The 27,832-nt window shown below is 40.0% G+C and overlaps 1 protein-coding gene across 21 annotated transcripts in view; it reads left to right on the forward strand.

Annotated features, from left to right (window-relative positions):
* Positions 1–27,832, forward strand: part of EDAR (ectodysplasin A receptor) — a 163,038-nt gene that overhangs the window by 69,560 nt on the left and 65,646 nt on the right. For 3 of the 21 annotated variants that reach the window (XM_077482587.1, XM_077482605.1, XM_077482595.1), the window contains 4 exons: positions 25,567–25,640; positions 25,984–26,106; positions 26,730–26,911; positions 27,431–27,516. In XM_077482587.1, the coding sequence (XP_077338713.1) occupies positions 25,567–25,640; positions 25,984–26,106; positions 26,730–26,911; positions 27,431–27,516 (465 nt within the window). Of the gene's footprint in view, positions 1–16,442; positions 16,660–17,838; positions 18,017–18,438; positions 18,589–19,517; positions 19,582–21,290; positions 21,426–25,566; positions 25,641–25,983; positions 26,107–26,729; positions 26,912–27,430; positions 27,517–27,832 lie in introns of those variants that run through there. The other 18 variants (XM_077482594.1, XM_077482597.1, XM_077482600.1 and 15 more) reach the window with 17 other exon arrangements.

A 27,832-nucleotide genomic window follows, 5' to 3' on the forward strand; every position in this document is an offset into this window, starting at 1 on the left:
ACCGATTATCAGAAGTGAAGTGCCCCTTACATTGCGGTCATTGGGGAATTACATTGGTGGTCAGCAGATAAGTGTTCCATTAGATTGGTGGTCATTGGGGAATTGTTCGCTTATATTTGTGGTCAATAGAAGAGTGTCCCCTTAGATTGGTGGTCAATAGGGAAATGCCCCATTTACATTGATGGTCAATGGAAGAGTGTCACTTTACATTGGTGGTCAGTGGAGAAGTGTCCTCTTATACTGGTGATTAGTGAAGAAGTGCCCCTTACACTGAGGTCAGTGCAGAACTACCTCCCTAAACTTGTGGCCAATGTGGGCTCTTCTTACATTGTTGATCAGTGGAGAAGTACACCTTTACATTGGTGGTTAGTGGAGAAGTACTCCCTTGCATTGATGGTCAGTGTAGATGTGCCCCTTAAATTTGTGCTCAGTGGAGAATTGCCTCTATACATTTGTGGTTAGTGAGGTGTTGTCTTAGATAGATGGTTAGTGTACTAGCCTTTTTATATTGGTGATCAGAGGAAACTTGCTTACTTACATTGGTGGTCTGTGGGAGTAAGGTCTATACAGACAGGTAAAACTGTCACTGGTGTTTGTGTTCTCTTGGAAACAAAGGAAAAAGCTGCACTAAGGCAAATAAAAAATAAGTCCACGATAAAACCCATATAAATGAAATGAGAATTTTTGTAATTTACCTGAGAAACAAGAGGGGGCACTCTTTTGGACTGCTACATACATAGAGAAAAATCGGGGTCAGATGTATGCATGCACCATTAGGTGGTAGATCAACGTGCCCAAATTGACCTCCCCTTGTTCCCAAGGTGTTCTGCTTCCACATATTCCTTTCTTGGTGTACCCCTTTTTCCTCACACTGTTTTCATTACCATTTAACATCCACAAGCCCATAGCAAAGATGACACTTTCTCTGTAACTCCCAGCTGTTTATTTATTCTGAACTATAGAGATGGTATCAGAAGAATACAGCATCATGAATAAAAAAAAACACAGAATGGCTTAACCACTTTCAGACCGGACCATTTTGCTGGTAAATGACCAGAGGTCTTTTTACACTTTGGCACTGCGCTGCTTTAACTGGTAATTGCGCGGTCATGCAATGTTGTACCCAAACAAAATTTGCGTCCTTTTCTTCCCACAAATAGAGCTTTCTTTTGATGGTATTTGATTGCCTCTGCGATTTTTATTTTTTGCGATATAAACGTAAAAAGACCGCAAATTTTGAAAAAAAATGATATTTTCTACTTTTTGTTATTAGAAAAATCCAATAAACTCAATTTTAGTCATACATTTAGGCCAAAATGTATTCAGCCACATGTCTTTGGTAAAAAAAAAGTCAATAATTGTATATTTATTGGTTTGCGCAAAAGTTGTCACATCTACAAACTAAGGTACGTTTTCTGGAATTTACGCAGCTTTTAGTTTACGACTGCCTATCTCATTTCTTGAGGTGCTAAAATGGCAGGGCAGTACAAAACCCCCCCAAATGACCCCATTTTGGAAAGTAGACCCCCTAAGGAAATTGATAAGAGGCATGTTGAGCCCATTGAATATTTTATTTTTTTGCCTCAAGCGATTGAATAATGACAAAAAAAAATTTTTTTTTATTTTTTACACAAAGTTGTCACTAAATGATATATTGCTCACACATGCTATGGGCGTATGTGAAATGACACCCCAAAATAAATTCTGCTGCTTCTCCTGAGTACGGGGATACCACATATGTGGGACTTTTTGGGAGCCTAGCCGCGTACGGGGCCCCGAAAACCAAGCACCGCCTTCAGGCTTTCTAAGGGCGTAAATTTTTGAGTTCACTTCTCACTACCTATTACAGTTTTGAAGGCCATAAAATGCCAAGATGGCACAAAACCCCCACAAATGACCCCATTTTAGAAAGTAGACACCCCAAGCTATTTGCTGAGAGGCATGTTGAGTTCATGGAATATTTTATATTTTGCCACAAGTTGCGGGAAAATTACAAACTTTTTTTTTTTTTTTTTTTTTTTCACAAAGTTGTCACTAAATGATATATTGCTCATGCATGCCATGGGCATATGTGAAATGACACCCCAAAATAAATTCTGCTGCTTCTCCTGAGTACGGGGATACCACATATGTGGGACTTTTTGGGAGCCTAGCCGCGTACGGGGCCCCGAAAACCAAGCACCGCCTTCAGGCTTTCTAAGGGCGTAAATTTTTGAGTTCACTTCTCACTACCTATTACAGTTTTGAAGGCCATAAAATGCCAAGATGGCACAAAACCCCCACAAATGACCCCATTTTAGAAAGTAGACACCCCAAGCTATTTGCTGAGAGGCATGTTGAGTCCATGGAATATTTTATATTTTGCCACAAGTTGCGGGAAAATTACAAACTTTTTTTTTTTTTCACAAAGTTGTCACTAAATGATATATTGCTCACGCATGCCATGGGCATATGTGAAATGACACCCCAAAACAAATTCTGCTGCTTCTCCTGAGTACGGGGATACCACATATGTGGGACTTTTTGGGAGCCTAGCCACGTACGGGGCCCCGAAAACCAAGCACCGCCTTCAGGCTTTCTAAGGGCGTTACAGTTTTGAAGGCCATAAAATGCCAAGATGGCACAAACCCCCCCCAAATGACCCCATTTTGGAAAGTAGACACCCCTAAATTTAGGGGTACACTAGTGAGACTAGGTAATAAATGGCGGGTGCCCTGAAACTATAAAAAAATAACTAACCAACCAGCGTCACCTGTAACAGTTATATGGTGATCACTGGTGAAAGGGTTAACTAGGGGGCAATCAGGGGGCTTTATGCGGTAGTATATGGGGGTCCCTGGCGCTATAAAAAGCTGCGGCGAACCTAAATACCTACCTGCCTAACTAGCGTCACCTGTGACACTAATACAGCGATCAGAAAAACGATCGCTTATTAGGCTGGGTTCACACTGGAGCGATGCGGGAACGCCACGAATGCGCGGCGGGTTCCCGCATCGCATGCCTCCCGGCGGCAGTTCACACTGCCCTATGCGAACTGCTGGGAGTGTCAGTGAAATGTTACTGACACCCCCAGATCAGTTCGCATATCGCAGTGCGATCTGCAAACTCGGATCGCATGGTGTGAACACCCATGCGATCCGATTCTGCTGCGGGCCAAAAAAAGGGTCCCGTGCGAATTTGCGGCGGGTGCGGCGGGTGTGGCGGGTGCGGCGGGTGCGGCGAATGGCTGAACTCGAATCGCACAGAGATCGGATGTGATTTGCACTGCAGTGCGGTGCGAATCACATCCGTTCTCATAAACCGCTGCAATGTGAACCCAGCCTTAGTGACACTGGCGACGGGGGGTGATCACGGGGTTAAACCTTTATTGGGGGGGTTAGGGGGGTACCTTAGAACTAAAGGGGGCTAACCCTAACTGCCCTAACAGTTATTAGTCACAAATGACACCCGCCGGGTGATCAGGGGGTTAAACCTTTATTAGGTAATAAATGGCGGGTGCCCTGAAACTATAAAAAAATAACTAACCAACCAGCGTCACCTGTAACAGTTATATGGTGATCACTGGTGAAAGGGTTAACTAGGGGGCAATCAGGGGGCTTTATGCGGTAGTATATGGGGGTCCCTGGCGCTATAAAAAGCTGCGGCGAACCTAAATACCTACCTGCCTAACTAGCGTCACCTGTGACACTAATACGGCGATCAGAAAAATGATCGCTTATTAGGCTGGGTTCACACTGGAGCGATGCGGAAACGCCGCGAATTCGCGGCGGGTTCCCGCATCGCATGCCTCCCGGCGGCAGTTCACACTGCCCTATGCGAACTGCTGGGAGTGTCAGTGAAATGTTACTGACACCCCCAGATCAGTTCGCATATCGCAGTGCGATCTGCAAACTCGGATCGCATGGTGTGAACACCCATGCGATCCGATTCTGCTGCGGGCCAAAAAAAGGGTCCCGTGCGAATTTGCGGCGGGTGCGGCGGGTGCGGCGAATGGCTGAACTCGAATCGCACAGAGATCGGATGTGATTTGCACTGCAGTGCGGTGCGAATCACATTCGTTCTCATAAACCGCTGCAATGTGAACCCAGCCTTAGTGACACTGGCGACGGGGGGTGATCACGGGGTTAAACCTTTATTGGGGGGGTTAGGGGGGTACATTAGAACTAAAGGGGGCTAACTCTAACTGCCCTAACAGTTATTACAGTCACAAATGACACCAATGCAAAAAAAAAAAAAAAAAAAAAAAAAATGACATTGGTGTCACTGTGACTGGGGGGCAGGGGTAATTGGGGGGGTGATCGGGGGGTAAAGGGGGGGTGTGAGTGTGCCTGGCATGTTCTACTGTGTGTGTAGAGTGTTGGTGCAACTCACCGATCCGCTCTCCTCCGTGTCGGAACGAAAAATACCGACACGGAGGAGAGAATACATCACTTCCTCTACTGTGTTTACATTACAGGAGAGGAAGTGATGTCACGGGGGATTCCTATTCGTCGGGAGCGATCGCGAGGGGGTGGCCATGAATGAATGGCCGCCCCCTCATCCCGGATCGCTCTCGAAGGAATGCCGACCGCCGCAGGCACCGGGGTGGGCCCGATCGGGCCCCCCACCCGCGGGCAGGCAGGGACTTATATATACGCCCATATGCCTGCCCGTGCCATTCTGCCGACGTATATCGTCGTGCGGCGGTCGGCAAGTGGTTAAATAATACGTGTAAGCATGAGATTAAGTTATCTGCCTTTAGAGTAATTGGAATATTATCAGTAGGTAACACATTTTTTTCTAGCATTTGAATACTGAGAAACGTACTATTCCTTCCTTGCTTTTAATAGTGTAGTCTATGTGGCCGCCATTCAGATCTTGGTTTCATTAACTGGTATGACACTTGGAATAAGCATGGAGGACAGAGGACAGCAAATAAGATTTTTCAGATTTAACCACTTGCATGCTTGTTCCACTAGTGTGGGAAGCCTGTTGTCACTTAAAAGAGATGAAACAGCAACAATTATTAAAAGCACACAGTGGCCTAGTGGTACTTGTATGGATGTTTAAATACCTAGTAGAGTGCCCCAAGAAGCTTAATGCCCAAAGCATTCTAATATGCAAATCTAGAACGTCTAAAATAAAAGCTCAGGTTCTCCCCTTCCCAATTTCCCACAGATTTTGGTGAGTTGGGATGCCGATCATAACTAAGGGTGAAGTGAGATCCAGGAGTTGGTTCAAGCTCTCAATCATGGGGGTTTGTTTGGATTTGTGTACCTGTTTTACCCAAGCTGTTACACCATGGGGTTGGGGGCAAGGCAGGACTTAGGGTGGTGGGGGCCCCTGGGCTTGAGTCACTTTCGGGCCTTACCTTCTATACATTACCATATTTATCGGCGTATAACACACACCCCAAGTTTAGGAGGGAATTTTAAGGAAAAAAAACTTTTAGGAGGGAAGTTTAAGGAAAAAGCTTCCATTTAAATGCCCATCAATGCAGCCTTATTAATGTCCATCTGCAACCTTGCCCATCCATCTCAAGCCTTCGTCAGTGTCATTGCAGCCTTGTCAGTGTCATTTGCAGCCTTGTCAGTGTAGCCTTGTCATTTGAAACCTTGCCCCAGTGTCATTTGCAGCCTTGTCATTTGCAGCCTTGAAGTTTAAAAATGGGGCTGCCGAGATACAGAGTCCTGTGTATCTCGGCGGCTCTCGGGTCCTCTCGCAGTCCCAAGTAGAGCCGAGAGTAGCTGAGTGTACTTGGCTCGGCTCACAGTCACTCCCAGTCCCTGTGTTATGTCCATCATAGGGCGGGACTGGGCGTGACTGTGAGCGGAGCCGAACTGGGCTATGTATCTCGGCAGGGCCCATGGGCTTGAGCCAAGTCAAGCCCAATGGTAAGTCCAGCCCTGGTTGGGGGTGTATAAAAATAAGGGGGCGCGAGAAACATAAGTATACCATAAGGCACATTTGCTCAAAACCACATAGTATAAGTGAAAAAAATGCTATGAACATACCATTGTGATTAACCGCTTCCCGACCACCTCACGCAGATATACTGCAGCAGAAGGGCATGTACAGGCAGATTAACGAACCTGTACATTGCCCTGCCGGGAGCTCCATGACCATCTCACGGTGAGGAAGAACAGGGAGATGCTAATGTAAACAAGTATCTCCGCGTTCTGCCTAATGACATTGTCACTGATTAGCCCTCCCAGTAATCAAGTAACACACAGCCCCCCCCCCCCCCCCCCACAGTTAGAATCACTCCCTAGGGCACCCTTCACTGCCAATGACATTTTACAGTAATCAATGCAATTTTATAGCATTGGTCGCTGTATTAATGCCAATGGTCCCAAAAATGTGTCAAAATTGTCCGATGTGTCCGCCATAATGTCACAGTCATGATAAAATTCACTGATCGCCGCCATTACTAGTAAAAAAAATTATCAATAAAAATGCCATAAAACTATCCCCCTATTTTGTAGACGCTATAACTTTTGCGCAAACCAATCAATAAAAGCTTATTGTGTTTTTTTGTTTTTTTACCAAAAATATGTAGAAGAATACGTATCGGCCTAAATTGAGGAAAAAATTTTTTTATATATTTTTTGGGGATATTTATTATAGCAAAAAGTAAAAAATGATGTGTTTTTTTCAAAAATTTACGCTATTTTTTTGTTTATAGCGCAAAAAATGAAAACCACAGAGGTGATTAAATACCACCAAAAGAAATCTCTATTTGTGGGGAAAAAAGGACGGAAATTTTGTTTGGGAGCCACGTCGCATGTCCGCGCAATTGTCAGTTAAAACGACGCAGTGCCGAATCGCAAAAAGTGCTCTGGTCTGGAAGGGAGTAAATTCTTCCAGGGCTGAAGTGGTTAACATAAAACATATAAATACTGTGAAACCAAAATGTGAAAACGATATGTGCATCAGTAAACAGCCAGCAAATCAGTACCAGGCTACCACAAATGTGTGGAATACTCTGGACTGCTAGAACATCATATGCGTTACAAATACACTAACAATTAAAAAGTGCTATGTGCATTATTAAACAAATAAAATATAGGTAAGTATCCTACTTACCAGACCTCTTTATTTAAAATGAAAGGCCAGGTGGGACTTTGTTAGGACCACGATCTTTGGTCTTAACTGTTTACAAGTAGATAAGAATGGCTCCGCCAGAGTGGATAACAGAAAAAAGATGAAAAGGACAATACCATTGTATCATAACAACAGACTAAATGGCTGCTTACTTTATAAGTGCCTTTCCTTGGCACTGGAGGTGATAGGCTCTGCAATGTTAGGTGGAGTGTAGGCAGGCGTATCGCTTGCTTCCGCTTGTGGTGAGCAGCGTGCGTTCCACTGCCTAGTTTGTGGAAAACCGGAAGTGGCTGGACAGATTGCATGTATGGATATTCCTTGACGTACTTTTCGTCGTATGACGTTGTCAGGAAGTGTTTGGGTTTTCCATGCTAAAATACAGGTTTAACAAAAATGGTGAGTCTCAAAAAAATAAATAAAAATGACTGACACAGTATACAAAAGAGTGTCATATTCAGTGATTTAAAAAAAAAAACATTATTGACGTTGAAATGTATTAAACATAGTTCATGTAATCGAATGCAGAGCAAGCATGCTATTAGAGTTCAGAGACCCATATTAACAAATCAGTTTTTAGTTTAGTAAATATAGTATGAAAAAAATGTCTTGTTCTGTATCTAAAATCACATAGTTTAAATAAATTTCTTTGGAAGATAATGCTCCATTGATTGCATATCTGGATTTACAAAGTGCTATATTTTTTATATAAAGAATGTTTTAGCTAATGGGCCCAGTCTGATTTTGCCTTTTGCCAGCTGCAAAGGTGGATCATCGATTTTCCAATTTAAAGAAACACGGTTGCTACCAGTGCTGTCGTACTCAATATTTGAATCTTGTCTTTCTCTTATATCGATAGTTTTAGTCATTGACCTTGAACAAGCATGCAGATTAGAAACCTGATCTTCAGACTTCCAGGTGACTGATTTTGATTATTCAGTCTATTGGATGACAATGGCATCCAGGCAAATAGCATTTTGAGAGGGAGTGCTCAGTGACGGCAACCTATATATTCATCAGCACTAGGATTTTTGTGGAGTACAAACAGAGCTTGTCCTATATGATTAAAATCCCATTCATTTGCGGTACATGAATGTTTTAAAATCTACATTTGTGTTGCCAGCACATGCACTGGCCATGTAAGTTTATAATTTCATATTACTCACCTGCTCTCCACATGTGCTTCATATATGTGATATTTTATTAAAACCATTTAGTGTAATTGCAGGTTTTTCCACTAGAAGTCACTGACACATATGTAAAACTGCAGCAAGGCAACAGAACTGAACATGATAAAGAAACATGTACTAACAGCCAAACTGCTTTGAGTTGGTACATTCAAAATAAGCACTTAACATCCAAAGTCTAGAACATCAGAATAAATACAAAACAGGTTATATGCTTCTCTTCAATAAAGTAAGGATATACCTTTATAGCACATCCGTTTTATTTGTAACACTTATTGATCCTGAAGTATCAAAGGTTGCTGGGATTTTTTACATCATAGTTAAAATCGCAGTGTTATTTTTTCAGGCACAATTTTTGTGTGGCTTTTTGAAGGAATCTATGTATTTTTTTTTTTCATTTTAATTTTTATGTTTTATTTTTTATTTTTTTGCTTAATAGGTTATTTTCATAAATTTTTATATGGGTAAGGGAGGTAACAAGGGGAGCAAAATGAGGAGTCATTGTGGAATGTTTACTATTTCCTTTGGTTTTAATCATTTTTTCAAAAAAGAAGAAATATCATGAAAAGATTATAAAATAATTTAAAATATTTATTCACATGCTTAAGAAAATCAGGTAAGGAATAATAAGGAATAATATATAAATACATTATTAGACTGTAGTTGGAGTAGGACTGCACTCTAACTGTACCCAAAGACATGTGATGACAACCATCTGATCCTAATTTTTGTTTGTGAGATTAGATGTCATTGTAAGAAAATCTCACCAAATTGTGGTTGTTTATTCTGAGTGGTTGAAATGAATACAATTACTACACTTGATAGCTTCTTGTTTCCTTTGGGTCCTTATGACTTGATATCCTCGTGGAGAACCTGATGAGAGTGTATGGTGGAGCAAACCGATACTACATGGTTCATTGTGAGAGAACAGCAATTAAAATGCAGAGTGACTTTCTTTTTAATTAAAGGAGGCAATTTTATCTGGTGAGTGCACATTGGTGGATGATCTCACTGTGTGCAGATGTGTGGTTTTAGTGGAGGATAACAGATCTAACCTATCAGAAGAAAGTCATTAGCTTATAAGTTCACGTGGAAACGGATTTAAAGATTGTTTTATTGGCACCATATTCACTTTTTAAATAATTAATATTCTATTCTATTATTCAATATGCAATTTTTTTGAAATTGAGCACATGCACTTTACCATAATATTCATTCAACGCCCCCCATTTTACATTTATAATAATGTGATGATTAGTGCAGTGTCCACTTAAAAAAAATTGTTATCTACATACTGGTTTCTGATAAGTGATTTGTTTTTGTTTCTAATCAGTGATGCAAAGTATTAAGGTCAGAGGATCAACTTACTAGCCAGGCAACTAGCAGTTTCAAAAAGAGAACAGCAATTGCAGCCTCCGTGTTTCCCTTATGATAAGCTTACACTAAATTAACCTACCTGGTTAACAACAAATCTAATGGAGGGTACCTACTATAATGCCACGTACACACGACCAAACTTTCTGGCAGAAAAGTTCAGACGGAATCATTCCGTCGGATATTACGATCGTGTGTGGGCTTCATTCAGACGGACCTAGAAATAGAACTTATTTCAAATCTGTCCGACTGAATCAATTGCTATAAGGAAAACCGCTCGTCTGTATGCTGGTCCAATGGACCAAATACAACGCAAGGGCAGCTATTGGCTACTGGGTATTGAACTTCCTTTTCTAATCCCGTCATACGTCATCACGTTCCAAACGAACTGACTTTGCTCTGTTCGTTTGTGGGCATGTCCGTTCATTCGGAAGTCTGTTGAAAGTCTGTCGGAACTCCGTTGGGAAGACCGTCGGACATTTTCTGCTGGAAAGTCCGGTCGTGTGTACGCGCCATTAGGCTTCATTCACATGGCTGTTTAGCTGCATACTCTAGATTTCGGCAACAAGAATCAGCGGATTCTTGACACTGTTATCACAGGTGCATGCAAAAAGTGGTGCCCACTCAGACTATATGTGGGCAGTGCCACTTGCCTTGCATGTGAACGTCAGCACACGTATTACCCCGCCCCTCCCCCAGCTTGGGTCAGCCTCTGTTTAGCTGAAAACTGTAGACCTGGCTACATATATAAACCAATGACAGACTGACAATGGTTGCTGCTGTTTGCATGCAGCTGTACACCACAGGGTTACCTGCAGTTAGGGACACCGTCAGTGGTATTTGTGGCTAAATAGCCATGTGTGGCTTTATGCTAGTTTCTTTAACTACTTCCCACCCGGCCAATGTGTATATATGGCCGGGTGGGAGTCTTCAACTTCTGACTGGACGCAGCGGTGCGATCCCGATGCCCTCATGTCACCCGGACATGACGCATCTCGGATCGGCAGGAGCACTCTGATTGTCCCTCCTGATCACATGATGGCCATGCCCAATCACAGCTGTCATGTGATGTAAACAAACAGCTAGTTGCTAGGCAATCGGCTCTCCTCCCCTCACATGGAAGCTGTCGCTGGTGATCAGTGAGTATGAGATTTTTTTACAGCTTTTTACTCACTGATCACCAGTCTAGTGAACACACAATGTCCCCACAGATGTCCCCAAAGCACACATGTCCCCAAAACACACATGTCCCCAAATAATATAAACACATGTCCCCAATAATAAAAACACATGTCCCCCACATATGTCCCACTAAAATCACATGTCCCAATGATTATCCTGACTCATATGTCCGTGATCACCTGCACATATCTGTACATGATCATTTGCGTACATATGTCCGTGATCACACAAACCAATTATTATACACTTAACAGAATTTTGTTTACCAAAGACATGTAGCAGAATAAATTTTGGCTTAAATGTATGACAAAATTAGATTTTATTTGATTTCTTTTAAAATAGAAAAATAAAATATTGTTTTTTTTCAAAATGTATGCTATTTTTTCGCTTATATCGCAAAAAAAAAAAAATGGAGTCATGAGTAAATACCACCAAAATAAAGCTCTATTTGTGCAAACAAAATGATAAAAATTTCATTTGGGTACAGTGAAGCATGACCGCGCAATTGTCATTGAAAGTGCGAGAGCGATGAAAGCTGAAAATTGGGCTGGGAAGGAAGGGGGCAAAAGTGCCCTGTATTGTAGTGGTTAATGGCCTGTGCATCCTTCTCTCTGTTCCAGAGTTGCAGCCTCAGTCTCCTCAGCATTCATCAGGTATCAGATGGCTGTGTTCCCCACCATGCACTATATAGTTCTATCCTCTGACCTCCTCTGTCCAGAAATAAGATAGAAGTCGGAGGACTAAACCAGGCAGGGCAATGGTGGACATGGGCATCCGTCAAAGTCATTCACAGGGCGCAGCAGGCTTCACACAGGTGCAGTAGGGAACCAGCTGTGAAGCCTTTCGATTTCACTGCCGCTTTCCTTTAGTGGAGATGGTGACAGCAGCAACCGATAGCCAATTGAAAAAACGGCTCGGGTGAGGACACCGCTGGTACATATCCTAATATTAAAAGTCAGCAGCTATAGTATTTGTAGCTGTTGACTGGAGCTCCTCTTTAAGTAAATGTCATTTTAGGTAACGCTCTAAGTTCAGCTGATGTGAATGATTGAAAGAAATATGCTTTGGTAATGTAATATACAAAAAACAAATAACACATTAATTTACAGGTATATTTCAGTTATTAGAATAATGTTCTTAAGGAAATATTTTACTCTTTTGTATTAATGACACATTGTAGTAGATGTCTACCTCAGTTAGAGTGGGTTGGTAAAATTCCCTCTTTACGTTATACGTTTACAGTTAGAACATTTCCAGACATGCCCACCTGGATTCTAATGATAATCTTCACATTAGCATTGAATGCAAGAGCAAAGAATAATGACTAATTTAAGTGGGTGGGTAATTGACACAGAACTCTTTATTCCTTGATATGGCAATACCACATCCGTAAAACTGTTCTGATATCACATTCACCTCTTGAGGCTACTATAAATGTAAATCCAGTGCATCCTGTTATCCTGCTATTTGGTTGTATGCCTGTAATTTGTTACGACTTTTAATTGGGTTAATAGGGTGTAACTTTTTAGCCATGACTGAGAGTCTTCTATCAATGAGAACATTATTCATTTCCATCTGGTCTTCAGCCTCATGGAGTTAGGAGTTATAAAGGCAAAAGGTTTTTTATCTTAATGTAAACCAAGGTACTAGTGCACTCCACCCAACTAATAGCCCCGATAAATGCCTATTAATTAAATAAATAAAGGGAAGCTGCCAACATAAATAGTGATCTCTACACCAAACAAGGAAATATGCAAAAACACATAAGTTTTTTTGCACATTTTTATCTTAATTCATATCCTTTAAGATAAAGAAAAACCTCTTGTGTGTAGCAGCGCCCCCCCCCCCCCCCCCCAGCACCCCTTAATTACTTACCTGAGCCACTTTTCTCTCCAGCGATGTCCACAAGTGTCTAAGCCATCCAGGACACTGCTCCTTATTAGCTAAGACACAGCAGTGGCGCCATTGGCTCCCGCGGCTGTCTGAACGGGCACTTGGATAGGATGGAGGGGCCAGAAGCAGCAAAGAGGGACCTGAGAAGAGGAGGATCCAGGCTGCTCTGTATAAAACCAACTGCACAGAGGAGGTAAGTATAACATATTTGTTGTTTTAAAAAATAAATACTTTACAATCACTCTGAGGAATTGCAGGTATGGATATTTTTACATAGTCACATTGGTCCTTGTCTACAATTCTTAGCTTAGAGCTATACGCTAATCTGTATTTATATGCTAAAAAATTTTAAATGCGGGTACACTATTGGATTGTGGTTTGTATGTTTTTTTTCTGTGGTTGCTTGAGTTTAGGGAAATGTCCAAATTGGGCCCAATTAGCCATTTTCCCTCCCCGGTGTCATGTGACTTGCTAATGTTACAAGGTCTCAGGTGTGAATGGGGGGCAGGTGTGTTAAATTTGGTGTTATCACTCTCACTCTCCCATACTGGTCACTTGAAGTTCAACATGGCATCTCATGGCAAAGAACTCTCTGAGAATCTGAAAAAAAAATTGTTGCTCTACATAAAGACGGCCTAGGCTGTAAGAAGATTGCTAAGACCCTGAAACTGCAGCATGGTGGCCAAGACCATACAGCTGTTTAACAGGACAGTTTCCACTCAGAACAGGCCTCACCGTGGTCAACCAAAGAAGTTGAGTGCACATGCTCAGTGTCATATCCAGAGGTTGTCTACGGGAAATAGACGTATGAGTGCTGCCAGCGTTGCTGCAGAGGTTGAAGGGGTGGGGGGTCAGCCTGTCAGTGCTCAGACCATATGCCTCACATTGCATAAAATTGGTCTACATGGCTGTCATCCCAGAAGGAAGCCTCTTCTAAAGATGATGCACAAGAAAGCAAACAGTTTGTTGAAGACAAGCAGACTAAGGACATGGATTACTGGAACCATGTCCTGTGGTCTAATGAGGCCAAGATAAACTTATTTGGTTCAGATGGTGTCAAGCGTCTGTGGCAGCAACCAGGTGAGGAGTACAAAGACAAGTGTGTCTTGCCTACAGTCAAACATGGTGGTGGAAGTGTCATGGTCTGGCGCTGCATGAGTGCTGCTGGCACTGAAGTGCTACAGTTAATTGAGGGAATCATGAATGCCAACATGTACTGTGACATACTGAAGCAGAGCAGTATCCCCTCTCTCTGGAGACTGGACCGCAAGGCAGTATTCCAACATGATAACGACCCCAAACACACCTCCAAGACAACCACTGCCTTGCTAAAGAAGCTGAGGGCAAGGGTGATGGACTGGCCAAGCATGTCTCCAGACCTAAACCCTATTGAGCATCTGTGAGGCATCTTCAAGCAAAAGGTGGAGGAGGGCAAGGTCTCTAACATCAACCAGCTCTGTGATATCATGGAGGAGTGGAAGAGGACTCCAGTGGCAACATGTGAAGCTCTGGTGAACTCCATGCCCAAGAGTGTTAGGGCAGTGCTGGAAAATAATGGTGGCCACACAAAATATTGACACTGTGGGCCCAATTTGGACATCGTCACTTAGGGTTGTACTCACTTTTGATGTCAGCAGTTTAGACAATAAAGGCAGTGTGTTGAGTTATTTTGAGGGGACAGCAAATTTACACTGTTATACAAGCTGTCCAGTCATCATTTTACATTGTAGCAAAGTGTAATTTCTTCAGTGTTGTCACATGAAAGGATATAATAAAACTCCCTTTCTGTAACGTACCAGGTTGCATACCTTTCAAAATTGGGGGGGGGGGGTAGGGGTACCTTACAAGGGAGGCAGTTACAACTAACCACTGACTCTAAATATATCACAACAAAAATAAAGATAATAAAGCCTCAAATATAATCACAAAAAGGTACCAAGTGGGTTGATTTCCTAACTGACCCTAATCTTTCGTTATGCATCAATTCAATTATGCTTCCACTTTTGCACAAACTTCTTTTGTTATTTATTCAGACTGCAGTCACCTTTATCAGTGGTTACGTGTCATGGCATAGTTTAACACTGGACATCTTCCACTGTGTCCGGGAGTCCTTTTGTAGGCCATGGGCCCTGCTGCTGCAGTAAAGGCATGACTCGCCATTTAAGGAGATTATATGGCAAATGAGCAGTTTTGGATAGTGGATACCCATCATGTTTTGATTCACTTGAAAGGTCATTTAACATTGGACAATAAAATACACAGTACCCGACTTTAACCTGTAGGTATTTAAAGAGAGTAATACCTATAGAAAACGGTATCTGTGAGAGGGTAGCGACATGGTCATAAACACAGTAACATCCCATCAGCCACACCTCAGTCATCTTGATTGGTCAGGCCATTTCTGCCAACACCCTCCTCAGGCTACAGTTCTCTTTTAACATCAAAACAAAGAACATCAGCCGGGGCATATGAGGGTTCCTGGTCTGTCTTGCTCATTGATTGGACTTTACTAAATCAAGATTTTGTTAAGTATTTTTGATTCTTAAATGCTTTTTGTTTTCTGTTGTATTATTGTCTTGTTTTTTTTTAAAAACCCTTTTTATGTAAATATTCTATTTGCACCATTTTACTTTTTTCGTTCTTAAACAATCTTTTGAAAAAAGATAACTTGTCTCTACCGCAGTACTATAATATACCTGTCTATAATGAAATAGTTTATTTTAAGTCACAAGTGTTATCGCCAATATTGTGAATGGGTGATTGGCCGAACTCTACCTGGTGGCAGTGTGGTAGTGTGATAAATCGAAATCCAGTTAGTGTGGTAAATCGAAATCCAGTGACAGTCACTCTCAGACTGCTGGCACTTAGATTGTGGTTCTGCAAGCTGGAAAATCTTTGTGCAGGGTGAGACGGAGAGTGCCATTGTCATGTATCAGTAACAGTAGAGTGTGAGTGTGACCAGTCATTTGCCATAAGTTGATGCAGGTGCCCCAGGTCTGACACGGTATCTGTCCCACTCCATAGTAAGCCTGTGGAGACATCACCACCCAGGAACTGCAGCCATTGTTACTGCTGTTTCCTCTTCCCACTGGGGTGATCATGTGATCGCACTAGAGCACCCATAGGTTAGGTAAGTATACCTAACTTTCTAAAAAACAAAAATCATTTTGGTTTTATATATACTTTTCAATTTCCAGAGCTCTGTTATTAACAATATTCATGGTCATAAAGGTCTATTTTTTGTCTTCATAGAGCAGTGGTTCTCATCCAATGGGCTGTGGCCTCCATCCTGCTTAGGTGTGCATTGGCAGAACACTCAACACTTGCTGTGAAAAAAATGACTGCTTAAATGAAAGAAACAGCCACAGTCTCACAGTTCACCGTGTAAACACAACCATTAACCAGACATTTTGAACCTGCAGCCAATCAGCAAAGGTCTGAAACTGTCACATGACAGTATCATATTATCCTGACTGGCTTCAGTTCCAGGGCGTCTGATCAGTTACATATTGTGATTGCATATTACACTAAGTGAACTGAGGGACCACAGCCGTTTTATTAATTTAAGATTTAATTTGTGTGTTGGGTATTGTCAGGTCCTGTATTTGTGTAATCATGCCTCTTGTGTGTCCGCATCTTATAATCACACAGTCCTCCTCTCTGTCTCCAACTTGCCCCTCCCTTGCTTCTCCTCTCTAGTCCTCCCATCTAGTTCAGGATGTGCTCCTGTGGCCCTCACTCCAGCATTCAGCAGTCAGGCAATGGTATAGCAGAGAGCATGCCAGGCAGCACTTAGCTTTATGACCCCAGCTGCACAGATTGATTGCACCAACTGCACATTCCCATACATTCCTCCACTCCTGCACAGCACTTTATCCCATTAGGATGGTGAGCCATAGGTTCCCAGAAGATGCTCTTCTCCAATAACACCCCCTGCAGCCAGGTAGGTGATTCTGGAATGTGTACGTTGTAACGTCGTTGAGAAGATGACCAGCCAAGCAGCTTATATTTTATCCCACCTCTGCTTTCCAGATGCATTCGTCCTTGAGAGTGTGACTTATATGGAATTATGGTCAACTTGGTGCACTATCAAACTTCTTGATATCTTGATCACACATGGTTGGTCCCCTACGTGTCATTTTTGGTGGACCTTGGGCTACCATTTCATTACTGGTGTCTCCAACAGGCCTGAAATTGAGAAGGGGAATCAGGTAGGCTCTACAGGGCCCTGTGATTTCCAATGGTGACCATGCACACACTAAATGCTGAGTGTGAATGGCCACAGCAGGGAAGAAGGGAGAAAAAAAACAGACAAAAAGATACAAGGGAAAAGGAAAGAAGGTATAGATAAAGAGAAGAGAGAGAGAGAGAGAATGAGAGAAAGGCAAAGAAATTCAATGAGATAAAATAAGGATGAAAGTGAGAGAAAAGCAGAGAGGGAGATAATAAAGGCAAAAGAGATTGAGAGATAGAGAAACAGATAGAAATAAAATGAGAGAAGCAAAGAAAGAATAAGAAGGACAGGAATTAGAAAGAAAGTGAGAGAGCGAGACATAGACAATGAGTGGGACTGAGAAAAAAGAAAGCTTCAAATAGACTTAAATACTTTTTATCACTGAGTGTATTCAAATTACAGTAACTCATCTTCAATTGATTGGTCCCTTTTAATTTATTTTAAATACGTATTTTGTATTCCCCATTTATTGTATCGGTATAAACTTTCTTTCACTGTTGCGGCATGGAAGGTTTTGGAAGAATTTACAGGGCCCTTGTCTCACTAAGGTTGAAACCACTGATATAGAGTATTATTATAAAACACCCCTTAATACAGACTAGCCTGTATTATTTTGGTCATATAGGACTCTTCTTTTTTGTGCCTATATATGGACAGTTGTTATGTACTGCAACAGCCCAGAATGCAGAAGTGTATCTTTAATTGTGCTATATCACTAAAATTATGTTAGCTTCCCACCAAGTGATGCTCTTAAATGAGTAGTGCCCCCATCTTTATCATTTAGCTTTTCTTAGTGAAATGTTTTCTCTTGTTGTCATGTATGACCTATGTGAAGGGCTCATTGAACTCCCTATGACCGTTTGTCTTTTCGGTGGTGCTAGAAATGGATTGGCTGGAAGTAGAAGTATATTTAAGATATGACAATTTGAGTCTGGCTATAAGTGGAGTTTCAGGCACATTTTCTGTGTTCACTCTAATAAAGAGCTAAGGATGTTATTCACCTCCGTATTTCTCTCATCACAACATCTAGCATTTGGATGCTGTCCCGTGATACAGTTCAGTGTGAGTACGTAAACTGGTGTTTATTCATTTATTGATTTTCCTATAATGATGACAGCTCCTTTCTTGACCAATGCTTCTTTTATTGCTAAGATTGCATTTTATATTTGCACTCGGTGTTTAAACAATCTGTATTGGTGGAGACTAACCATCACTTTGTAATTTTTGGCTGATACTGAAGGAAAAAGATATAATACTGTACATCCATTAGGCTATACAGTCCGTGCATTAAACCTCTGCAGGTAGCAATGATTTTGCCACCATGCCAGCGTCTTACCCTGGGGCAATGGTTACCAACAGTGTAAGACATTAAGGACATATGGTTTCCTAAACACTGGATTAATTGCAGGTTCTAGTTAAGTAACAGTTTCTCAAAGACCTTTGTGTATTTCATTGCTAACTGTTTATGTGGGTGGAAAAGAGGCAGGGCTGCCAGATCCCTCACCTCACCAGTAAGCTGAGAGGATAAAAGGGAAAAAAAGTTTATGTTCAAACCCCAAAAAACAATTGCCTTGCCTAGATAAATGCCTACATTGGCAACTACCCTGGAATTCTGCCTTCTTTCTTTAAAGTGCTTGTGTGAGTATTATGAACTGTAAACTATTTTATTTAATAACAGCATATATTGTGAATGCATGTCAGATATAAAGAATTAGCAATTTTACCTATTTACATGCAAAATACAGAAACATTTTCATAGAAGTATTTTGATGCATAAGCAGCCATAACCCTTAGCAACAAAGCAAGTGCCTTCTTTTATTACTTTAGATCAGTGTTGATTGGTTATTTGGGGTTACTGTATTTTTGCATTATGTTCCATGCCCTATTACACAATATTTAGTTAAAGGCATTTGGAGTTTAGAACCTAAGGATAATATTTTGTATGGTATCCTATTAAAATATTGTAGAAATGTAAAGTATGGTAATACTACATGTGTATAACTGCCAGGATAGTGTAAGAAAGAAGGCGCCACAGAAAAACGATCCGACAAGTACAATTCTGTTTCCGTATCAGAGGCAGAATGATAATCTATCTTGTTACTGCCGGAAGCAATTATTCTGCAAATCAGACACTTGTCTGCTTCTTTACTTACACCGTACACAGTATGTGTACAAAGCATGATTTACATTAATAATGGTAGACCAGTCTATCTTATATGCATAATGTATACTATGTATACACAACACTGTAGCTGTTTGCGATATACAGTGTTTTTATTACTGCTAAGGACATCATGAGACACATTTGTAAACTGTGCTATATAAATCCTTAATAATAATATGTAATTTTTTGGTATGTTAGGATACAATGAACTCAGTCTTTCCTTTCTAAATGTTTTAGTGTTTGTTTTATAAAAGTGTCAGAATGTGAAGGATTTTAGTTGGATAATAAAGCATACCTGACAATTTGATCATGAAAAATTGGCTTTATCATTGCTCTGTGTTCCAGAATTTGAACATATAAAATAACTATGAGTACGGGTATATTAAAACATATGCTTTTACAGGCTCCTGTGCCCAGTGGAAAGTAATACACGCTGATATCGGAGAATTGTAGACACACAAGTTGAGGTGACTATGCAGAAATCCCTTACGTTGCTGTAGACAGCTCTATTCAGTTATGTCTATAACAACTTCATAGCAGTTAGCAAAATGTAGACATTTCTTTGGGCACAAAGGATATATCAAAAAGCTAGGAAATCATTTGTCAATAATTAAACAGTATAATAAATACTGTTTATATGTGTGGTAACTTCTGTGCCCTGAATATTAGAAATGTGAAGGGCTGCTTCCAATTTCTTGCACTTTAATATGCATGCATGAATTATGAAATGTCCTGCTCCCAGATCTATATATCATATTATATATATAAGAATAAATCCTGCAGACATCATGTGTATCAAGTTTCAGTAGCGCATTGTGATATTATTTATTGAAGAATTACCTCAGGTGACAGCAAGTATTATTCGAAGCAGTTGAAGTAAATATTCCCAATGCCACTCCTTTGCCAAGTCAATTTACTTTCAATGTATTTCCTCTGATCTCTGTTATTCTTGACATTTCTATGAAATCTCAAGATGAGAATGTAACCCAAGGCACAAGGGTGGGTGCATATGAATAGGACTCTGTTTATTCTTCCTCAACAGTTAAAATGTCAGTAATCTTGGTACCATGCTGGTCATTGCAAAATACACATTAATGTGTCCTAAGCAGACTTTTATATCTATTTTGCTTCACTCTTTCTATTCCTTATATACAGTATTTTAGGATCATTTTGTGTTATGCTTGGTAAACAATCTGCTAAACTATATCACACATTTTGATAAACCATGGCTGGTGACTGAAAGATCAAAATAGCAATTGGTAACGTTTTAGGTATATCCAGCTCAGCAGAAACCATGGAAACTCCTTGAAATGTATCACGAATAGAAGGACTCCAGCTGGCAAGCATGTTTGGGCTAGATTGCTCAGCATGTTTCCAAACCCAATTAGGATAAGCAGATGAATTAATGGATACCTGGTCCTCCACGAGACATATGGGGTTGATTTACTAAAACTGGAGAGAACAAAATCTGGTGCAGCTTTGCATAGAAACCAATCAGCCTCCAGGTTTTATTGTCAAAGCTTAATTGAACATGCAGAAGTTAGTAGCTGATTGGCTACCGTGCACAGCGGCATCAGAATCTGATTGATCCAGTTTTAGTAAATCTCCCCCAAAGATTGTATAACAGATGTTTTAAACACCAAGTTTATCCAGGGTGATAATGCATAAAATACATGGGCGATTCATTTACAGCAAGTAACTTTCACCGTGTTGTTCCCCTTATGATTTGGATCAAAATGTGCATCTGTATAGCAAATTGCTTCCCTTATGTGTTAGGCCTACTGAATTTACCAATGAAAGAACTAATTGTGGTGGAAACATGGAGGCTTTGAAACGTCCTGCTATTTGCATTGAAAAAACGAACCCTCCAATTTTCTAAGCACAGGCCAGAGGCAGAAGACGGTAAGTATATACACATCCAATCTATGACAGTCTTTGTGTGTGTGTGAAGGGGAGGAGGTGGGTGGATGGATCAACAACAGTACCTAACAAGATGAAAGAAAACATACCAGGAGAAATTAGAGGCAATATACATAGCTTTTGATGACCTGTGTGTTTATACACCTCTGTTTTGCTAATTACTGGCTGCCGTGGGTATTTAATACTTCTGTGGGTGTAAATTACCTGATCCCCACCTCATGCTGTGGTTCCTCCTGTCACTTCATATGTCCTGCAGAGATGAACAGTTTGGCAAGAAGAACCACAGTGCGCAGCATGGAATAGGTATTCTACACACCTGGAAGAGTATAATACATGCAGCAGCCAGAGTGAAGGGAAGCAGTGGTGTTTTAATACACGGACCACCAGAAAAGTAAGTATATCTCTTCCTTCTTCAGGTATTGTATGTCTTCTATCAGTTTTGATTCTGTAGTTACACTATAATTTAGCTCTTAACCCTAAATGGGTTTCGTTTGCTAAAGCATTGTGTAAACAATTGTCCATTTTTTTTATACTGCTTATACTTTTTTTCATGTCTTTTATGCAGTGCTGATGATTTCCTCTAGGATCTTTTGTAGTGATGGCTGCACGTCGTAGATGATGGCAGGCTCCCTGATGGTTGAAACAATAGACCATGCCTGTGCAAATTGTGTGGGCACAGCTGCTTATAATCTCTATCAGGAGCATGTCTGACAGAGTGACAATACAGGAGCATAACTGGGATTTAGTTGTCCCCCTATAACAGGAAGTGCGTAAAAATTTAGATTCACCCCCAGGTATCATATTAATGAAAGCTGCAAATATAAAAATACTGAAAAACACATTTGAAATTACATTAACGTGTTAAATCTTATATTGGATTTTAGTTATTCAGTTTAGCTCTACTTTAACAGTAACCTTTATTCTTTCTGTAAGCTTATACTCACTGCTTTTAATTACTGCGTGCATACAATATAGAATAACACCATACAGATTGATTGTGTTTAGAGGCAAACCCTATAATGTTCCCTGTATAAACACACGCCCTGTCATTCGGCTACCTTGCTGAAGTCTCTGTTAAAAAGCTCAGCATTCCAAGGTATATAAAATCCCACCAAATTCCTGCTATAAATGCCATACAAATTTATTTATTTTTTCACATAGAACATTTAAAATGTCTATTTTCACAAGAGCCATGACCCCCTAATTCACTATAAAGCCATGCCGTTTCATTTCTGAAGTTGCCTTTTGTTTGGAAGACATAAAGTAACCTGTTAATGCAAACAGCCAATAATGTGGCTGCACCTTAACACATGAGTCAAGCAGACATGGTCAAGAGGTTTGTTTGTTGTTCAGCCAAACATTAAAAAAGGGAATTTGAAAGCACTAAGCAACTTTGACTACAGAATGATTATTGGTCCCATACCTGGTGTTTGCAGAATATCATAAATTGCTAACATTCTAGGGTTTAAGGAGAATGATGAAAACAATATAACATATCAACAATAGCCAGACTTGGCCAAGAATTTTACAGCTGTTTAAGGAACTACTCCTTGTGAAAGTGGTGTGAAGGAAGGCACTTCTGCAGCAGTAGAAGACTAAGTTGGGTTCCACTCCTGTCCACTCAGAAAAGGCGAATAAAGCTACCAAGTGATCATCAAAGCTGAAAAAAGGTGCCTTTATTGGCAAACTTAGACTGTCGCTGAAACATGTAGATGGCCAAAATCTGGCATACACAGCTTAATTGCATGAATCATTCTGGTATTCTGTCTACAGTTCAGGCTGATGCTGGTGGAATAACAGTATTGGAAATGGCTTCTTGGCATGCCTTATGCCCTTTAACACCAAATTAGCATAACATTGAATGTAACTCTTTATGGGTGCTAAATAATGCAACACTGAGTATAGTTACCACAACTCATTTTATGAAATGGTAAATCTAAACAAAACCAATATTTTGGTAGATGGCTGCAAAGTTAAATGAAGCCCGTTATGACCAAAGCATGGAGGCTGCTGTTGAATATACAATAGTATATAATACTGTATCCTCTTGTTTCTACAGTCAGTCAATGGGTTAAAAGTGAGTGTTAATTAAGTATCTTTGTAAATATGCCATAATAACCAAACTGCCGTGGTAGTGTACAGGCATCAGCCAAACTAAACACTTTCCAGTATGTGCTAAAAGTGCATTTTACAATTTCCTATTAGAGGAAGGCTGTAAGACCTTTTAAATGATAGAAAATGAATTGTATATTAGAAAGGAAGAACTAAACTGGTTCTTCTCTCCCTTTGTTGAGCCAAGGGTAATTTTTTCAGAGAAAATTGACTTACAGAACAATTTGCCCTTCTGAGACTTGTCTTAACTAGCGGAATAGCTGTAAGGAGAATAGAATGCAAGCACTATACATTTTGAAATAATCTGCCATTATTTCAGTGTCAGTTGAAGGAAAACTAGAGCTTACATGTAAGCTGATTTGAATTCTGAGGCACTCAGATACATAGACCAATGGGGATATTTAAATGCAAAAATCTATCCCTATGATATCCCTGTGTTGGCTGAATTGCTGTACGCTTTACTATTGATTTTGTATTTATGTAACATTGTGTATGGTGAGTGTGACTTTGATTTTCTTAAAATTAAGTTAGGGCCTTAAGTGCTAGGTCATATTTTTTTGTTACCTTGTAGGCTTATGCAAGACAAATGCTTAATTTTTCCTAAAATCTACTTACATTGGGAGTTGAGTTGGCCGGACCCAAGTGTTAATTTTAGGATTAGTTAGTACTCAGCCCTGCTTGGACTTTTTTGTATTTTTTTGGATTAAAATAAAAACTTAAATAAAAAAAGTAAACATTGATCCAAACTGAGGTTCAGATTGTCCCTGGACATTTCTACTTACAACTGAACAGTGTGAAGTAAACAACATATCTGCTGATAAACATTTCCAGAGTTTGTACACTGAATTTGCCAGTATTGTGAAGCATCATACATTAGTACTTGAAGATGCTGTACTGCTATACCAAAATTCCCCTGGGTTTGCTGTGCTAGGCCATCCATGAGATAGACCCTCAGGTTTGAAGCTGCTGAATTCCCAGGGTGACCCTTACCCACAGTCAGGGTATCCATCCATCCTTGGAGCATCTGTGTTACCTAAGAGGATAACTACCCACTTTTTATTGGTCAGTTTTTTACAATCTTAGGTCTTTGGTAAGGTAAGCCCTGACTAACTCTTAGGATCAATTGTACAGGTTTTAAAAGGATGCCTAGTCCTCGTTGTTCCCTCATTTATAATCTGCTAAATGCATGGGCTTACACCCCCAGGCAGATTTTGCCCTGCATATGCACCCATAACTGGAAGCTTCGGTATTAAGTGTGAGGCTGGCTAAAATTTTGTTACATTTAAATGGACTTTCACAGCAAAATTAGATTTTTCACTACTGTATTCCACCCCCTTTCACAATCTACAAAGCATTTTTTTATTTGGGGGTGGGGGATTGTTGTATTTACCAGTTTTTTCTTCCAGTCCAGCCGACCCATGTCATCATTCTTGCCTAGGCAACAATGATGTAACCCTGCTCTAGCAGCCTCCTGGGATATCTATATCACATATTACAGGAGGCATAAAATGAGACATCAGACAGCGCTGGAGGATTGACCCGAGCAGCGTATATCATCAGAGGGCTGGCTGTAAGAAACAGGAAGATACAGCCAGCTCCTGATGATGTCAGAAGAGCATATTGCTGTGTGGGGCCTGGTATGCAGAAGTGAATCTCAGCAGAACAATGCTGGATTTACTGGGTATGTGAGTATGTTTATGGAGGATAACCCAGTAAGAAAGGTGAGGGGGACTGAAGTTTTTCTTTGTATTTCAGCCACTTTACAGAGTACCATAGCTACTGCAGACTGTTTAGGTAGATTGTACCTGTTTCCTGCAACCTTTGTTTAAATTTAAAGGGCTGGTCTTTCCAAAAATGGTAATTCACTATGAGGTGGTCTGGTAAAGCCAGTTACTCATTGTCTACATTTGTCTACTGGGGATTCCATTGATTTTCCTGTCGTAGCTCTTGACTTTACTCCACCTTATCTTCTCTATAACATGAAATATATTAAAGGTACAACAGGGAAAGTGAGCCTTGCTTGTACTTTTACAGCAACAGTGCATAACTGGGAATTCAACCACTGGGTCCTTGTGAGATGCAAAAAATCACTGTGCAATTGATCTCTCCTTGCTCTACCAGAAACTGAAAGGGTGGTATGATTCTTTAAATGAATCCTCCTTCCAAAAATATTCATCTTGCCTGTAGATTTAAAAACAACCAAGAACTAAAAGTCTGCGTTACTGCCACTGTTTAGATTATGTACCACAAGGTTTGTTTTACAATCAATGTAAGAGATCTTCTTCGAGTATGCATGTCACTGATATTACAGAGGCTGCCACTGAATGAGTTTATGTAAATGTTTTTTTTATTATCTAGTTAGGTAAAATGTACAAAAAATAAATTTAATTAATCAGAGTCAAATGTACCTTCTTTTATAGGTGGGAGACACAGTAGGAAGAATATGAACAAACAAAGTGATAGTAAATGGACCCACATATTCCCCTTTTTAATGGTGAGTATTTTATTTCTTTATTAGTATTAGTAATGCTAATATAACACTGGCAGGAACTCTGCAAAACTTTTGCTTTAATACTGAAATAATTATGCTCCCTAAAGAGACTGTCTGCCCTCGCAACATTTACCTTTCAGGTATATTAAAGGGCTAGTTGTCGATAATATAATAATATCAACCAGTCTTGTCCCAGTTAGCTGAAAATGTTATAGCTACCAAAAATGTATAAATTGATTAAATGATATATTATTGTCAATAAATTAACACTTTAAATTGTGAATACAGTTAAAAATCAATGAATCATAATGACATTGTGTTTTATGCTTTGATCTTATTTTTGCAGGTGTCTTTGGTGTATTCAGCTCTAGCAGAGTACTCTAATTGTGGCGAAAATGAATATTATAATCAGACAACTGGCTTGTGCCATAGCTGTCCAGAGTGTGAGCCAGGGGAAGAGCCATCCAACGTAAGTAGATAGCACAATTATCAATGGTCTTAACAGTGCCAATGGAGAAGGCTTACATAATAGCAGTCATCTAAATGTTAAAAAGGAACTGAACTCTGGAAGCAGTGCCCAAAAAAGGCAGGCAGAGTGCAAAAGACTAGCCACCAGTATTACCCGTGGTCTCTTTTCAGCTGATCTGTAGTGCAGGATAAGTTAGAAAATCATGTAGTGTCTCTCCTGTTTATGGTAAACTGCAAAAACATTTGCAGTGAGCTAAATAACAAAAGCAGTGGTCTTTTGATGGCTGAAAAAAATTAATCTGTTCTAATTTATTATTTAATGAATTAATTAATTAATTACTATTGTGATTGAGGCCTGACCACCATAATGACAATCTCAGGGTGTTATGTCATATCCCAGTTTTATTAATGACTCCAGTAATAGCATATATGCACAGATCATTAATTAATTGAGACAAAAGGCTGTAACCTTAAACATTAAATGATGGTTAGATTTGCCCTTTTTAATTAGCTCTGTAGCACTAAAAACTGTTAAAAAATGTTAGTAGCAATCAACTACTAATAATATCTTTGATGTGATGTGATCTGTAATTTATCTACAATAATGATGTGTTTTCACTTTAGTCCTGTGGATATGGCACCAAAGATGAGGACTATGGTTGCATGCCTTGTCTTTCCGGCAAGTATTCTAAAGGTGGCTACCAAATATGCAGAAGACATAAGGACTGTGAAGGATTTTTCCGGGCTACTATTTTAACTCCTGGAGATTCCAAGAATGATGCAGAATGCGGTCCTTGCCTTCCAGGGTAAGATGATGTATGGTAAAAGACATAACATTGCATCTAGTGTGAATTGATACAAAGTAGATCAGTAAAAACTCGGACTGAGACCAATACACTATAATAACACCAATCACTCTTTCTGGAATGTAGGTCCAGTTTATATGATTCATCATAACAGCTTGAATCATATAACTCATTACAAAATGACAGTAGTATAAGACTTTCAGTGAAGGCAATGCCTCATGTTAAGATAATGTAAACCATATTTTCTCTTGGAAACTACAGACCCTTACATTTATTTTATTTTTTTGCAAACATGGAGTGTGATCCAGCTCTAATAATATGACATTGTAAAACACATAAGTAATATATTTTTCACCACATTTTCAGAGCCTATCTATCTAAAGTACAATACACTTTGAATCCACACATATCCCACGTTATGACGTAGACAACAAATTGATTGGATTGTTATACATATCCAACATTAAAACTGTATAAAAAAAGTATATTTATTTACTTTATGATGTTCCTTTGTCTAAGGTACTATATGCTGGAGAGCCGTCCTAAAAGCATGTATGGCATGGTTTGTCACTCTTGCTCACTGGCACCTCCAAATGTCAAGGAATGTAAGTAGACTGCCATTTTTCTTGTACTAATTTTCAGATTGATAATACCTCTTTACAATATCCAATGCAGGAATATAGAGTGTAATTTAAAGGACATTTGGCAAGATAGAAAATGTGGGAGCTTCTGTTGCTGTCTTGCCTGTGAAAGCATAAAGGCTGTCATCCTTATTTATTTTTCATCACTTATAATTGTTACTGCCATATAACAAATAGGCAATTCAGGGGTCCCAGCTTTGCTGGCTGTATGCTTGTTTTGAGCTATTAAATGGGTTGTAAAGGAAGAAGGTTTTTTATCTTAATGCATTCTACGCATTAA

Source organism: Lithobates pipiens, unplaced genomic scaffold, assembly GCF_037356315.1.
Source record: "Lithobates pipiens isolate NorthernLeopardFrog02 unplaced genomic scaffold, aLitPip1_a1.2 Scaffold_16, whole genome shotgun sequence".
Classification (NCBI taxonomy): Eukaryota; Metazoa; Chordata; class Amphibia; order Anura; family Ranidae; genus Lithobates; species Lithobates pipiens.